At 48.3% G+C, this 14,706-nt stretch overlaps 2 protein-coding genes across 2 annotated transcripts; both read left to right on the top strand.

The window, feature by feature from the left end:
- Positions 1–8,904: 8,904 nt before the first annotated feature.
- N7471_002491 (C2H2-type zinc finger protein) lies at positions 8,905–9,708 on the top strand (the record flags this gene model as incomplete). Its single annotated transcript, XM_057275211.1, has 1 exon — positions 8,905–9,708. The coding sequence occupies one exon, from the start codon at positions 8,905–8,907 to the stop codon at positions 9,706–9,708; it is 804 nt and encodes a 267-aa protein (XP_057139849.1).
- Positions 9,709–10,831: 1,123 nt separating this feature from the next.
- On the top strand, positions 10,832–12,801 carry N7471_002490 (uncharacterized protein; the record flags this gene model as incomplete). The annotated part of the gene is made up of 2 exons (XM_057275210.1): positions 10,832–11,171; positions 11,222–12,801. The coding sequence occupies 2 exons, from the start codon at positions 10,832–10,834 to the stop codon at positions 12,799–12,801; spliced, it is 1,920 nt and encodes a 639-aa protein (XP_057139848.1).
- Positions 12,802–14,706: the final 1,905 nt, after the last annotated feature.

Raw genomic sequence — 14,706 nt, 5'->3', positions numbered from 1 at the left:
TTCTGGTTTACATATATTAACCTGCCTTCTTCCTACCCATTTTTCTATCACTTTCTTCGTCAATTTCATCGATTTCATCGCCAAAACCGTCAATATAGCCTCCCTAGGCCTTGATTATCTAGACTCAGATCTAGATTTCGACCTAAGGTTGTTCCAGAGTCCCCACCCTACCAATACTAAGCACCCAGAATACCCAGTCTTCCCCCGATCTATTGACACAAGATAGCTCTATTCACCGGGATCCATCATTATAGGAAGCAAGCCGAGGCCGGGTGCGTGGTACAGGACGAGGGCGGGGACGGGGACGGGGACGGGGACGGGAACGGGGATGGGGACGGGGGTCCCTATACTAATCCCCTATACGTATATGCCGCGTAACTGGGAGATATTAAGTTCAAACGCCGAAAGCTTCACATGTCTTGCCGAAATTGACTTTGCTAGCCTGGGGTCTGGGTTGCGTTGTCGTAATCATGGGTAAGTCAATGATTGCTGGCGGAAAACCCCAAGACGCCGGGAAAACATCAAAATCCAAGCTATATGTGCATAATGCTTATCAGCAGTGAGCCTCATATAGAAAGTGTAGACTGAGTCGTGGTTTGGGGAAATTGAGAATCCCGGCTCGGTGGAGGGAGCACCATTTATGCCACTAGTTAGTGACGTGAATGGCACTCTGGTTGTTTGCCACTGTGTCAACAGCGTTGAGAATCAAATCCGTGAAACGATTCTAACATCGGTCAGATATGTTGTCGATGATAATCTGAACATCTTCCTCCACGTTCGAATACAACCACCGATAAATAGTGGTCGACCAGTGATACTACTTATTGTAATCTATGTCGGATAGTTGTGGGCGAGCGAACGAAGCCCAAACCAGAGTCTAAAGGTGATGTGGGTGTCGAGCAATGCGTATAATACGACACCACCCGCTAGGATCCACGCTTATGCTTAGCTTTGGGATATCGGGAGGTAGGATAGTTGTAGCTTTGTCTGGTGAAGAGGAGGCTAGTAAGACTATCTTACGGGTGCAATTGTATTCCAACAGCCGCTGAATAGTATGGTCCTGGAAGAAGATCTATGCCTTCTGGGGGTGGGCCTACCTGAGACGGTGGATACGATTCACAGTTTGGAACACGCTATTGTAGTTCTGTGACCCCTCTGGAAGGGTGATACCTTCACTTTTGCGATGATTAAGTGATTGACTGGCGCGTGGATTTGGACTTCCGCAACCGATCTCTATATGTCTCATGCCGGGCCTAAATTGCGACGACGTGGAAGAAATTGGCGTCGCTTCCATCGACTATGAACCCGGGAGCCGACTATTTTCACCATCCAATGCCAGTCGCCGTCTGCTTTAATAGGAGCTAGAATATTTGTATTGAATTGGCGACCGTAGTGATCGGCGGTCTTTGGATCAGGTCCTAGATGTTTGATGGAAATTACTGGATGAATCATCCAAGTCGGTAGCAGTGCTAATTCACATGCGTTGGAAAATAGCTTAGTTACTTTGAACCACCCAGCCCTTTGGTCACCAAATTATGATGAGTTTCCTGGGCACATTGTAACCCTTGTGCAGGTTGACATAAACGAGGTCCCCAACCGACAACTGCAAGGGTGTGTGCTTTGCGTCGTACCTTCTTTCCATCACTTGTTGAACGTATCGAATGGCATCCGAAGCATCGAGGTGGTCGATGATGCGATCCTCATCCAAAACTGCAGCATACGTGCATGTTTAAACCTAGCGGGCCGCAGTTAAAAGTGGCCAAGAGAACGGTCGTCGTGCTCTTAAGGATTGTGAACTGCTAGATAGCGGCCGACCGACTCTTAATAGATATACTAGTGCGGATGACGGTAAAATCGACTCAGGGCAGAGAGGAACGTTTCCACCAGCCAACGAGTAAAGGGCCAGTTAGAGTACACAAGGAACCGAGGGCGTGGGCCAGAGTCGGCGAGGCTTCCCTCAGTCCAGAGTAGGTGAAACAAGAAGCGAAGACGTGGAGAATCGTACGCAAGGTAGCGAGACACTGCTATTCGGTTTGTTAGAAGTGCGGTTGCCCCGTCTTGGATATCTCGCCAGGACCAAGCATAGGTCATAGAATTAGAACCAATCAGAGAGTTTGACTGATCTCGTGATAGTATTGAGTGAGGAGAACTTCCTTTGAGATCAGTTGAAGATGTGACAGCAGAGAAGGAGGTATATTGGGTGTCAACGACAGGGGATAGGGACAGCCTAAAGTCCCTCACCTCCGCTTGAGATGATTTAGCAACTCCTGATCTTGTGGCAGCCAGGTTCCCTGGGCGAGGCGATTATCTCAAAAGACATGGTTGTCGATGAGGTAGATGTAAAGGACGAAGGAGGCTGTAGATGTAGAGTATGGAGAAAGGATATAAGTATGAATGTGAATGTGAAGAGGGAGTAGTGGAAGAGAGAAGTGAGAATGTCAGCGATGATGTCAACACAGAAGCCTGCCCAGGCGATGACCCTTCAACCTGTGCTCGGATAAGCCCAAACAAGGAATATATATTTTGTCTGTCTCATGAATTGAATCGTTGTTGAATGCTTTCAATATATACTTGTAGCCCTAATCTGGGTATTGGTTTCCCCATGATAAGACCAAAATAGCTGGCAAGCAATATAACCGGGTTCCATAACTCAGTTGGTTAGAGTGTGGTGCTAATAACGCCAAAGTCGAGGGTCTTTTTGTTTTTATTTTTTGTATCTTCTTGATTTTGGATCCACTGCCTTGCATTGGATTTCCGAATCTTTCCGTTTTTTTATACATCATGCTACTCGGCGAGTCTCCTGTGGCGGGTTATGTCTATGATTGACAACCTCAAGCAAAAAGACCGGGATGAGGAAGTAAAGTTAAGTAGAATCCGAATGCCTCGAGCTCTGCCATAGAAGAAGTCGTCACCGTTGGCACACACAGGTCCAGCGGGATCTATGTCATCCACGATGCCGATGTTGCCAGCCTATTGCTATTCGGAGAGCCAGGGGAGCCTTCTTCTTTCTAACGCGCCAGAAAAAAGCTATTCAGCACTGCCACTAGATGAACGACTCCATTCTGCTAGACCTTCAGGTGACCCTTTTTTGGTCCTCAGGCCCCAGGTTGTGTCACCTCACACACAGTCCTTATCCCTTGAAAAACCCCGCATTGTCTTTGGTGCATGTTGCAGCGCAGCTTTCGGCGTGGCCACTCGTCACATGCAGGACCCGGGCGCTGGTGCCCGTGTGTCGCACCTGACGGCTTCGCTTCCATTTCGAAGTTGGATGACATGTGTACCAGGTTCAGCCATGGAGAGAATGGCGGACTTGCTTCCTTCTTGGGTAAGACGATAAAAGGGAACACAAGGAGCAAGAAAGCGAGAGGCAGACTGGACGACCAGCTTTGGCTGACTGAATGATATACCACCCTTAACACAGGTAAGAGGTTGAAGATGCATCAAGCTACTGCATGATTTGGACAGGGGATGAGGGTCGGGCGTGGGAACTCGTCTGTTCAAGAGTCTGACAAGATCGATAAAATGAATGTCAGCACGGGCTCACCAGTGTGTTTCCAAAGCGTATTTGAGTACTATACCACCTGGGTTTGACGAAGTTCACTCCATTAGATGAATTCTGCTTAACAAGTCTATCAAGATCATAGAAGGGGAAGTTGGAATGACGAGACAAGAGCCAATGTCGCGGGGGCATGGTATTTCTTAGACTAAGCACTGCAGCTGTTAGCTTCTAACCACTTAGTTCTCTCATCTTGGCAGCCTTTCAAAGCCAATGATATGTATGATATGCGTTTCAGTCTATGGTGTAATTTGAGGGGTTGCAATAGACTGCCGGTGGCTGTATCGATACAGACACACTGGCGATAGTCGTGTCGATTTAGTTAACTATGATAATTCAATAGTCCAGCCATCATGGACAGTATCTAAAGCCTTTCCCTTTGACAATGGAGCGATTCATAATCTTCTTGTGTATAATCAAAACCTGGGATCTCAGAGGGAACGACGTTGAAGTTCCCAAGAAACACCTCTATAATCCAAACAAGTAACAATACCCCCGTCCACGCAATACGACCCCCATTCACGTATTCATCCCTCTCCGCTCGGTGAAATCCGGAAAAAACTCTTCGGGACTCGCAACGCCATATCAAGGTAGCCGCCATATCTCCCCACCCAAATATGCAGGGGCTAACCTATCACTGTTCGAAGTAATTTCCCTTTTCGCTTGGCATTTAACATGCACGCAACACCAGCATGGAGCATGAATAGCCCACTAACGTGACGTTTCCACTTACGCAGCTTCATTCATAATAGATACGCTAATATTGATATAGGCGTAATGGTTGTTGGGAAGCCAATGGGCACAGAAAGTAAGCAAAAATAGAGGCCAATTAACCTTATCAAAACCGAATCTCTTTGTACTGCTGTACTCCGTACGGAGTACTGAAGTCATTGTTATAGATTAACCCATGTGAGATTGTCCAAGTATGAACTGCGCCTTGTCTCAGCCACATATCACAGCCCAGTGAACTTAGATTAGAGTACGTTGTTCGCTCTCGTCAGGCCTCCATTTTTTTATACGTCCTCAACTCCACCTCTAAGAACCACATTCGGCCGAACCCTTATTTGATAGGTGGCGTATAATAATGGAGGTTATCATTATGCCTCTTCCGCGTGGCGCAATATCGATAGTAAGTTTATTTTGGGAAGGTGGACTCTTGTGTTTCCTGTTTACTAGTACAAATGTCAGAGATTACAACAATCCGCTAAATACAATTGGATGCACGAACTTAGGGTGGGAATATAAACTTAGATAAATGGGGAATTAAGAGGGGAATACCTAGATTGTTGGGAGATGGCGGATACCACGCGAGATCTGATGAATCGTTCTTACACTATACAGTTTTGCTGACTTGATATGTATGTAGTTATCGAAGATATCGGAAATATATTTGTATTAAAAAGCGTCTCGTCTTCACAGGGGCATCGGGCAAGAACGGCCATTTTACCAAGACCAGTCAATATTCAATAGATTCTTGGAAGCGAGGGTTTGACTGTAGCCTAAACTGCGATACCTGGGGTTATCGTAAACGGGCGCTCAGACCATTGTAAGGCACCTGACGATCCATTTTGCAGTATTGTACGGAGTAGTCAGCGCTGGAGTTATAGCGAATGACCCATACAGAGTCTACTGGGCAGTAATGGATGATCGGGGTGATTTTCCTCCGCTTTGTAAGCAGGGTCCATGGAATTCTACCAAGGTTGGAAATATGTTGAGCATCTCCAGTCACTAAAATCCTATATAAATGACTCAGCACAGGTCCATAATTATCCAGGGATGGTAGTGGCTCCGAATCCTTGAAATAGATCAAAAGATCAATAGCGTGAAAATATCCGAACACGAGCCACAGGAGAATCTTAGTGTGGAAGCGAAAGCGAGCTATCCACGCTGGGAGATGGCCGGGAAGCTATCTGCCGGATCGTCTCTATGGAGTTAAGCATAAATTCCGGTGAATTATGAGCATTAACTGGTACACTTACTGTACTCTGGTAATCAGGCAGCAGTTTGATGAGTTTGATGGGACTGCCCAGGTGTGGCTGAATGCTGACAATCGTTTTCTGATTCGAAGATGGGAATGTTGGTGGAACTGGGTGGAGATCAAATCTTTTTTTTGTCGGAATATCGGATATAAAATCTCCGACCGGTGTCGGGGAGATTTTGAGGTCTACAATCAATCCAAGTTAAATTTTTACGCCTCTCCGGAGTATACTTCGTACTCCCGAAGTCCCTAGTTGAAACACGTAAGCATATAAAAGGCCGCGTGGGCGAAAAAAAAGTGGCGGGTGCAGCAACAAATTAGGGTATCCATGCCGCTAGGCGGGAACAGTGATTATAGCGAAGCTATGCTACTGGTTAACACCTGACTAGTCTCATCGTAGTAAGCGGGCCACGAGGCCCTGCGTCCTAGTAAAATAAACTTGGAAGGGGGAAAATAAAAAAACAGGGTCCTTCCAGGAACGTAAAATCAAACCGACGAATACAGGGCCCTGACGAATCAAGCCTGTGGCGTAAGCTCGGCGAGTGAGTGAATTGACTCGGACACTAAATCCTTAGTCGAAACAAGCACAGAAGCAAATTAGCCAGAGCAGGACTAGACAGCCCGAACTACCGTGCGATATACGTCTACCGTGTATATACGTAGGCTGCATACGTATGCCCCGTCTAAGATCGAGTATAGACAAATCAACGCTCGGCTGGGAAAGCCAAAAAATGGTCCGCGTCCTCAGCCCACGAACTTTGTACTACGTCTTCTCTCAGATTAGTCCCAGCAGATCGGATCATTGAAGCTTAGCTTGATCGGCAGTGCAACGCGTGGTAATTGCGGGAGAGTCAAAGGAAAAGAAAGAAAAATGCAGTTTTGATAAATGACCGGATAGAGCACACCGTTGATTCACAATTTAATTAAGGCCACTCTCTACTAAGTATATCACCCCTTTTAGATAAGAATCAAGTCAGTCTGTTTCATCATACGCCGACTTACGGAGTACGTGTACTACAACGTAGAGGGAAAGTCAGCCCTGGAGAGTCCCCGCGAATGGGTTCTCGGAGCGGGGCGGATGGACGCGAATACGAATAATCGCACGGGCCAGTCCCTTTCAACCCCCTAGGCCCTACGCATGCAAATCTTTGCGCGAGTCAACGCAGACAGTGACGGACGATCCAGATTAGGTTAATTAGGTTATCTTTATTCAAAACGCGGAGGCAATCCCTGTCTATATCTATACACAAACAGATGTATATTGTATGGTATATACACGTAATTTCTTTGGGGGGGGGGGAGGGGGGGGGGGGGGGGAAGGATTATCCAGCACATGTTAGTTTGGTTGATCTCGGGGGGAAAAAGAAAGCTCGGTGCAAAGTACTCTTTCAAGAAACCAAAAACCCCGACAAGCAAGGGCGCGCCACGTTATAGCCCTGGGAAATAGATTAATAGATTATCAAAGCGTTAAAGCGTTAGAGATCTCAGGGCTGGACCTTTTATGTCTTATCTTTTTTTTTCCTTGTTTCATTTTTACCGTAGGGCGAGATCGCCCTGCAATACGGAGTACGTTGTACATAATAAATACCAAATTGAATAAAACAGAGCTACAATTTGTAGGAAACTAAGAAACTAAGAAACCAATCAGCCAATCAACCTCCGAATCTCCGAATTGAAGCCAACCTTGGAATACCCGCTATGGAATCCCTAAGCCGGAGGTGAGTTCCCAAACAGGCCAAGGTACTAACATCATCACTTACGTATGTTCTTGGATTTCCCCAGGTAGAAAAGTAGTCCCGTGAGAAGCTATACGATTTCAACGGAGTATCCATGGATGAATACGTACATTGCATAATGTGGACAGGGCTAAAAGCTTGTCCATTCCTGATTTTCTTTTTAGATTCCAATCCCTAAACATAAATCAAACCCATAAAATCCATAAATAAGACCATTAATCTGCTCAGGGTCCAATGGTCTCATGATTGCCCGTAGTTCTGCCGATATGGTGGATCTTTTCCTGTTTTCGCTTGGCCAAGCCGAAGCCCTAGTCCGAATGACAATCCAGTCGGAGTTAAGACTTTTAACTGCACATACAATATGTAGTATATCTAGAAGTGAAAGAAAGCCGTACCGAGTAGAGGAAGAACAATATCAAAGAATGAGATCCGAAAAAGAAAAACAAATGTCACAGACCTCTACTGGAGTCGCGGGCGGGCCGGAAGAAACGGAGAAGAAAACGGGTCTGCACAGGTGGATTAGGGGTCTTGGTATGTATTATTGTACGGAGTATTGTGTCTTATATTTCATTTTTGTTTTCGGATTTTACATTATTTTCTATTATTTTTCTTGGAATTCTTGGAATTCTTTTTTTAATTCTCCACCGAACTAAATAGCGTGCTCGGTATGGAAGTGTATCCTCTGGGGAGCCTCGACAGACCCTGGAGCTTGGCTTCTTTCGCTCTTTTTATAATTAGTTACCAATGGCCATGGTTGGCTGCTCGTCACTTTTTCTCTTCTACTTCATGATCTATATTCCTATTTGATTTCTTACCTCTTACTTTGATTTCTCAAGGATCTCGTCATCCCGTCAATTCCCCCCCTCCCATCTTATCTCATATCGGGGATCTCATTTCCACTTCGACCTCTATCACGGGCACGCGCAGAGCGCATTTAGTTTCTACATATTCCCAGACGGCCTAGCACTTCTCTGGAAGAACTGTTACTTTGCGCGGTTAGACAACCGGCGTTGATCTTCGACTTTCTGCAACATCCCCAGGCCAGTTTGCAACTGCCGTTGACGATTGTGTTCCCCACATCCAATTGCAAAATTAGAAAGGAAAAAAAGGAAATCCTAGGAAGAAAAGCGAAAAAAGAGGACCTGAGCCTCGGAACAAATTCCACTGCGAGAACAAGATTTGTCAGACCTCACTTTGCCCTATCGCTGCCGAGTCGTCGTATCTCCAGCATTCAACAACTTTTGAGATACTTTTTCGTCACTTCCCGTGCCTCAAAAGGACACAAGGAGCCCGGCACAAGCTCGAGTCATCGGGCCTCTGCTCAGGTCTGCAGGCAAGTGCCGATTTAGGGTCTAATGTTGTCGACGTGTTACACGACACAGAGGACAAACATCTTTCGAGAGCCGCTGGTGCGTTTGTCGTGTCCTCCGGGGGCAAGAAATGAGCGAGATGTTCTTTCTCTTCTTCAACACCCTCCTCCCCTTTCTCCCCTTGTCTTAGATCGGTGATCTCTCGAGTTCTTACGAGTACCCAGAGTCCGGCTGAGCCGGTTGGCAGCAGTCTAAACTAACGTGGATTCTGCCTTTTAGTATAGTTTTCCAGCCCGGGTGACCGCACATCGGGGCCTTGAGGAGATGTCCAGCTGTAGGACGAGTATTGTGTCCATTCTGAATAATGATGATAACCCATCTTTTGCGGTCCGTTCCGCGCCCCGACTTAGTCGGACTCACACATCACCATCATATTATCCACATCAGTCAGAACGACTACCTCCGCCCGTCACCGACCAGTACACCCGTCCCCAAGCTTCATCCGAATCTCCAGCAACATCACCACGAGGGACCAGGCATCACTCGGATGCGATGACTGAAGTCGTCCAGCCCGTTTCACCGGGGTCATCCGATGGCTCAGCTTACGACTACATCACCAGTCAGCCATCATCTTATCACCCGTATGCCCGGCAGGATCCGCGACGGGAACCATACCAATTCCCTGCTCGTGGGCCAGCAGCTCCTCGAACGCCACCTGAGACTCGTTCGAGCACATCCGAATCGGCTTCTCAGACCGGGGCGACACGCGCCACGGGGCGAAAGAACAAGTACCCGTGCCCCTATGCCGCGAGCCATGGGTGCTCTTCAACGTTTACGACTTCGGGCCATGCTGCGCGCCACGGCAAGAAGCACACTGGCGAAAAGAGTGTCCACTGTCCGATCTGTAACAAAGCCTTTACGAGGAAAGACAATATGAAACAGCACATCCGGACCCACCGCACGCACTCGGACGAGATGCGCTCTACTTCGGAGCCAGAGGCTGATGCTCGGTGGGCGATGGCTCGTCCCGGCTCGGCATACTCCTCAGTTTCCCACCAGCGCAATATCAGTCAACCTATCGAGGCAGGTGTACAGCCTCTCCCAGGGGCTGGTCCACAGGCGCCCTAGGGGAGCGGAGTTCGGTTTTCTCTGACCGTCCACTCTATTTGCTGTTTATTATACGACTTCAGCCTTCTGTTGGTCCCTTGTGCCTGGCCACTGCTGTGCGGTGTGATTCGATTCTGTTTATTTAGTCCCTTTTTTGGCTGTCAATTCTGGGTTCTCAACATGTGTTATTTTACTCTTTTTGTTTTTCATATCTCAGCGATCATTTGCATGACTGCACGTTTCAAATTATCGAGACGTCTAGGCCTATCATACGTGTTACTATGTGTCTTTATTATTTCCCTGTTTTATATCCCTCTTGTACCATGCTGTTCTCGTGTTATGTGTGATGGTTGGAATTTTTGGGAGACGATATGTTCTAGGAAGAGCCAAATACTGTCCAGCTTCCCTTCGGGGATTCCCATGAGAAATTATGTGCAACCAGTTCTGCACCCAACGACATCCATCGCATCGTGTTGGTCGGATCGTAAGCCACTGGGAACCCCGTAGGCGACCCGTGGAACCATTGTTTACGTTCCATAAATCTTAATCCTTGATATTTTTATATTGTATATTGTATTTTGGCATGCTTTGTAGATATCCTTTAGAGGAAAGTAAAACAAAACACTCAAAAAGTTATCAAAATGTCAGTATTTGTGTATGTTATAGGGCTGGCCCGTTGAAAATTCCCTGGCACTTAAGATGCAGGATGACGTCGGAGTGCTATCCGATATCTGATACACGACATTAGTCCAGATGCTCATTCGATGGGGTACATCCGCTTTTGAAACATTCCTTCGCTGTTCTTTTGTACGTCATTGGCGTAATCTTGATTTGCAAGTATCCATGGATATATATACTCCCTGAGAAAGAATTGTCCTTTTGCCTTTGAACTTTGTACTTTTCTTCTATGTATTATCTCCCTGACTATCTATCACTCTCAGCCACTGCCAAGTCTCTCGGCCCCAAAATAAGTTTTGCTCACCCATCTGAATCCACATCGACGTCACGCCACCCCCAGCCCCGCCATACATCTCTGATCACGAACTTCTTTTTTCATCACACATATTCTCCCAGTGATCGGTAGAAGCTCACAACCTTCGACCTTTATTTTTCAATTTGTGTCCCCCTCACTTTCGCCTCAACCATGGCGTACTACGAGGACCGCCGTTATCGCGAGCCGCGTGACCGCTACACACGCCCAGCCAGTTATGCTGATCCATATGATGACCCTCGTGGCCGTTATAGCCGACACGAGCGAGACTCATATGTACCCCGTCAAAGCAACGACTCGGTCGAGGAAGTGCAGCGCGACTACCCACCCGGCTCAGACTATGCCTACGAGCGCTCTTATGCCTCCCGGCGGCCGAGGCGACCCGTCTACGAAAATGTGCGCCGTGCCTCCTCCGTCAGCGGTTACGATCCACGCAACGATCCTGCCTACCGAAGCTCCGGTCCTCGTCGGTCAAGACACTACGAGGATAAACGTGAGTGATATAGAGCTGATGTGGTTGAAATTGATTCTAATATCTCTCAGGCTCCCGTCGCCCCAAATACGATTCTGATTCTTCTCCAAGTCGCTCTCCACCCCGCCACAGACGTCGCAAGTCATTCAGCGAGCAAGCCCTGGGTGCCCTAGGCCTTGGGGGTGCCGCTGCTTCCGCCAGCCGCGGAGATCGTGGCCGTGCCCGCTCTCCATCCCGCCGTCGCCATAGATCATATTCCAGGTCGTCGTCAGATTCGCGCAGTCGCAGCCGCCATCGCGGCGGAAGCAAACGCGATGGCGGCAGCAAGCGTGGTAAAAGCGAGCAGCGCATCGCACAGGCTGCTCGCGCTGCCTTGACAGCCGGCGCAGTTGAGGCTTTCAAACAGCGCAAAGAGCCGGGCGAATGGGCCGGTACGAAAGGAAAGCGCGTCCTCACTGCCGCTGTGACTGCTGGTGGTACTGACGGTCTTGTCGACAAAGATCCCAGCAAGCACGGAACACGTCATGTCGTCGAGTCCACGCTTGCGGGTCTGGCTGCTAGCCACTTTATGGGTGGCGGCTCGCGTTCACGATCTCGTGGCCGAGACGGTGGTCGCTCTTCAGGTGGTAGTGGCCTCAAGAACCTGGCTGCCACTGGAGCTATTGCCGCTGCCGGAAAAGAAATCTTTGATCGATACTCAAAATCACGTTCTCGGCCTCGCGGCCGCGACGATTCCCGAGGCAGTGACGAGAACGAGCGTGGCTCCCACAAGCGCAGCAAGAGCGTTTCGGAGTACATCAGCAAGGGCATGGCCGCCCTGGGACTTGGAGAAGAAGAAGACCGTCGCCGCGACAGCAGAGACGGTCGTAAGGAGCATCATCGGGAGCATAGTCGGGAGCATCGGGACGACCGAAATCGGCGTCATCACCGGGGACATCGACACGACGACGATTCGGATTCAGATGCGGACAGCAATTATTACAACCGGGACTCGAGACGGGGCAAAGGCTCGAGAGATGTAGGTCAATACCGTTCAATGGACGGAAGAAATCCACCCCCATATGCACCCACCAGCGCACCGCGCGGTGAATCCGGTGCTGGTTCTAAGGACCGCGGCCACGGGTCCAGCTCCGAGAGTGATTCTGACTTAGGTGACAGTTCTGATGAAAAGAAGAAACGCAAGAAGCTGAAGCGGGATATGCTGATGACGGGAGGTCTGGCCAGTGTGGCCACTATCCACGCTGCGCACGGTCTCTACGGTAGCATGGAGAAGAGGAAAAAGCGAATGCAGCAGTTGAAAGAGGGAGAGATTACGCCAGAGGAGGCCCGCAAACGTCGCATGAAAGCTAACTCCAAGGACGCTGTGAGTATCGGTCTCGCTGCACTCGGTATCAAGGGCGCCTATGGTGAATGGAAGGAGGTTATGGAGAAACGCAAGGAAAATACCCATTTCCAGGAGGAATGTGCTCAACGTGCTGTTAGGCGTGAGCGTCGTCGTGCTCGTAGCCAGGGTGCGCCTTCCCGCCGTCATCGATGGCCTGATGAGATTGAATATGCACCTTCGATGAATGAATCCCGAACCGACAATACCCCTCTTTACCGTGATGGAAATCCCTATGGGGCGCATGAGGCGCAGCAGATCGCTTACTAGTGTTGTCTTATTTCGAGCCATCATGATTTTCGTTCTTTTCATGACTTATGAGACCATGCCGTTTATTTGATTTTATTTTTATCTTTCTCGCTATCTGTTTTCTGCTCGTTGACGAATCTCTTATGGCTTGCAATTTTCCTGTTCTTAAGGCGTTCTATGGACACGAAAGAGACGACTCCAACTTCATATGGGTGGTTTTATTTCTTTTTTTTAGGCTTAGCATGTCCTGTACATGAACAAAGGATATGTTTATCAATGATTTGAATTTTAGTAGTGAATGAACCCGTATATGTACTATGTAGATTGACATGTGTACAACGTTGCCCAAGGTTCCGAGGTTGGAAGTAAGACTCCCCCATCATTTAGCCCTTTAGAACCTCCCGAGGTCCTTATTGAACGAGCGTGGACCGCTCATTGATCAGGGGTGGAAGACTGAGATGGCCAGAGTGCCCAAGAAGGCGAAGAAGCACATGAAGAATTGAGAAGGCGCGTATAGTTCCATGATTCGCTATATTTGTATACTGGGAACTCACCCGGGCAGCCTTAGGTTACGCAATCTATATACATTTAGGGCTAGTTAGACTCCTATAGTTCTTGCCCCAGTGAAGTGAATGTTTATAGTCTAAGCTAAGTGCTGCCTTCCTCAACTTCCCTTTTTTGCTTTCTCCTCCTCTTCACTTTCTCCTCACTTCCTTTCACTTTCTTCCCACATATCATTCATATCCCATCTCGATAAGCAATTTTCAGAGTCCTCTTTTGCATTTTACATCTGCTGTCTTCGTCTACCACAAAACCTACCATCCTGCCATCTTTGTCGGCTGGAAATTCGTGAACGCTTTTGCCCAAGCAATTTCATCTTTGGCCTTGACGATGAGCCCAAAAACGTTCGGATCGGCATAGCCCCACAAGAGTAGAACTTCCAGTCGGATTACTAGCCAGGAAGGCAGAGAAAACCTGTTAGGAACAGTTGGACTCGCAAGAAGTCTGGGCCTATCGTGGGTTCGGACGGTGGCAAGCCTACCTTGATTAAGAGTAAGGCCTTCTGCAGCAGATAACTCACACACATATACCTGCTAACACTGTAATTTGTTCTGCAGACAACACAAAATGAAGTCGTGATTTCAGCAGAAGCGAAGACTTCTTGCCGCGGGCTCCAGGCGAAGCTCGATAACACATTCCAAGCTATCACCAGAACATGCCCAGGTGGTTCACAGGCGAATCGGTTCAGCTGACGATAAAGGCCATGACCATGTCATTTCGCTCCTTCAACGTTTCAACCAGTGCCTTGAGAAGGTTGAACTCCTTTTATCGGTCCGAGAATGAGGGCCGGAAAGGTTGATTGGGATATCAATCGATAACGGACCGCAGAAAGGAAGACTCTGATCCGGGAATTGAGTTCGACAATCATACATCCAGGAATTGTTACACGGGAACTGGTAAAAGGAGGCATTTCTTGCCCAGGCCAAGTGACGTCTTCCCTATAGAGCGCGAGGAACTTTAGCGCCGTGGTAATTTCGACTGTTCTATTACGCGTCTAGATATCGTGTGCCGAATTCCAAACAACCCCCGACCGTATCGCAGAGAAATTGCTTCGTTGGCATTTCCGCTAGTCCATGCTTGCTAATATAAAGGGGGCTGGTGAGCCCATCTTCGAGCACGATTTCCCCCCTAGCATTAGTATAGTGAAATAAATCCTCTAAGGCCCAATTCCGGCTCAGCGCATAGAACTGGAGCTGTTTTCTCGGTTACAAAGAATCCCGTTAGAGGACGATGATGAATCCGTCTACTAGACTAGGTTACTTCAAGCTCCCCCACCATGACATCCTCCACGCGCGACAGTGCCTGGGCATGATAAACCGCCTTCGGTTCTCGCGTGATGTCCTTTTTCGCCCTTACTCCTCATGC

The sequence above is a fragment of the Penicillium samsonianum genome, assembly GCF_028829775.1.
Source record: "Penicillium samsonianum strain IBT 33392 chromosome Unknown utg000002l_segment0_segment0, whole genome shotgun sequence".
Lineage (NCBI taxonomy): Eukaryota > Fungi > Ascomycota > Eurotiomycetes > Eurotiales > Aspergillaceae > Penicillium > Penicillium samsonianum.
Note: the sequence above shows the minus strand (reverse complement) of the source record. Positions and strands in the feature narration are given on the sequence as shown.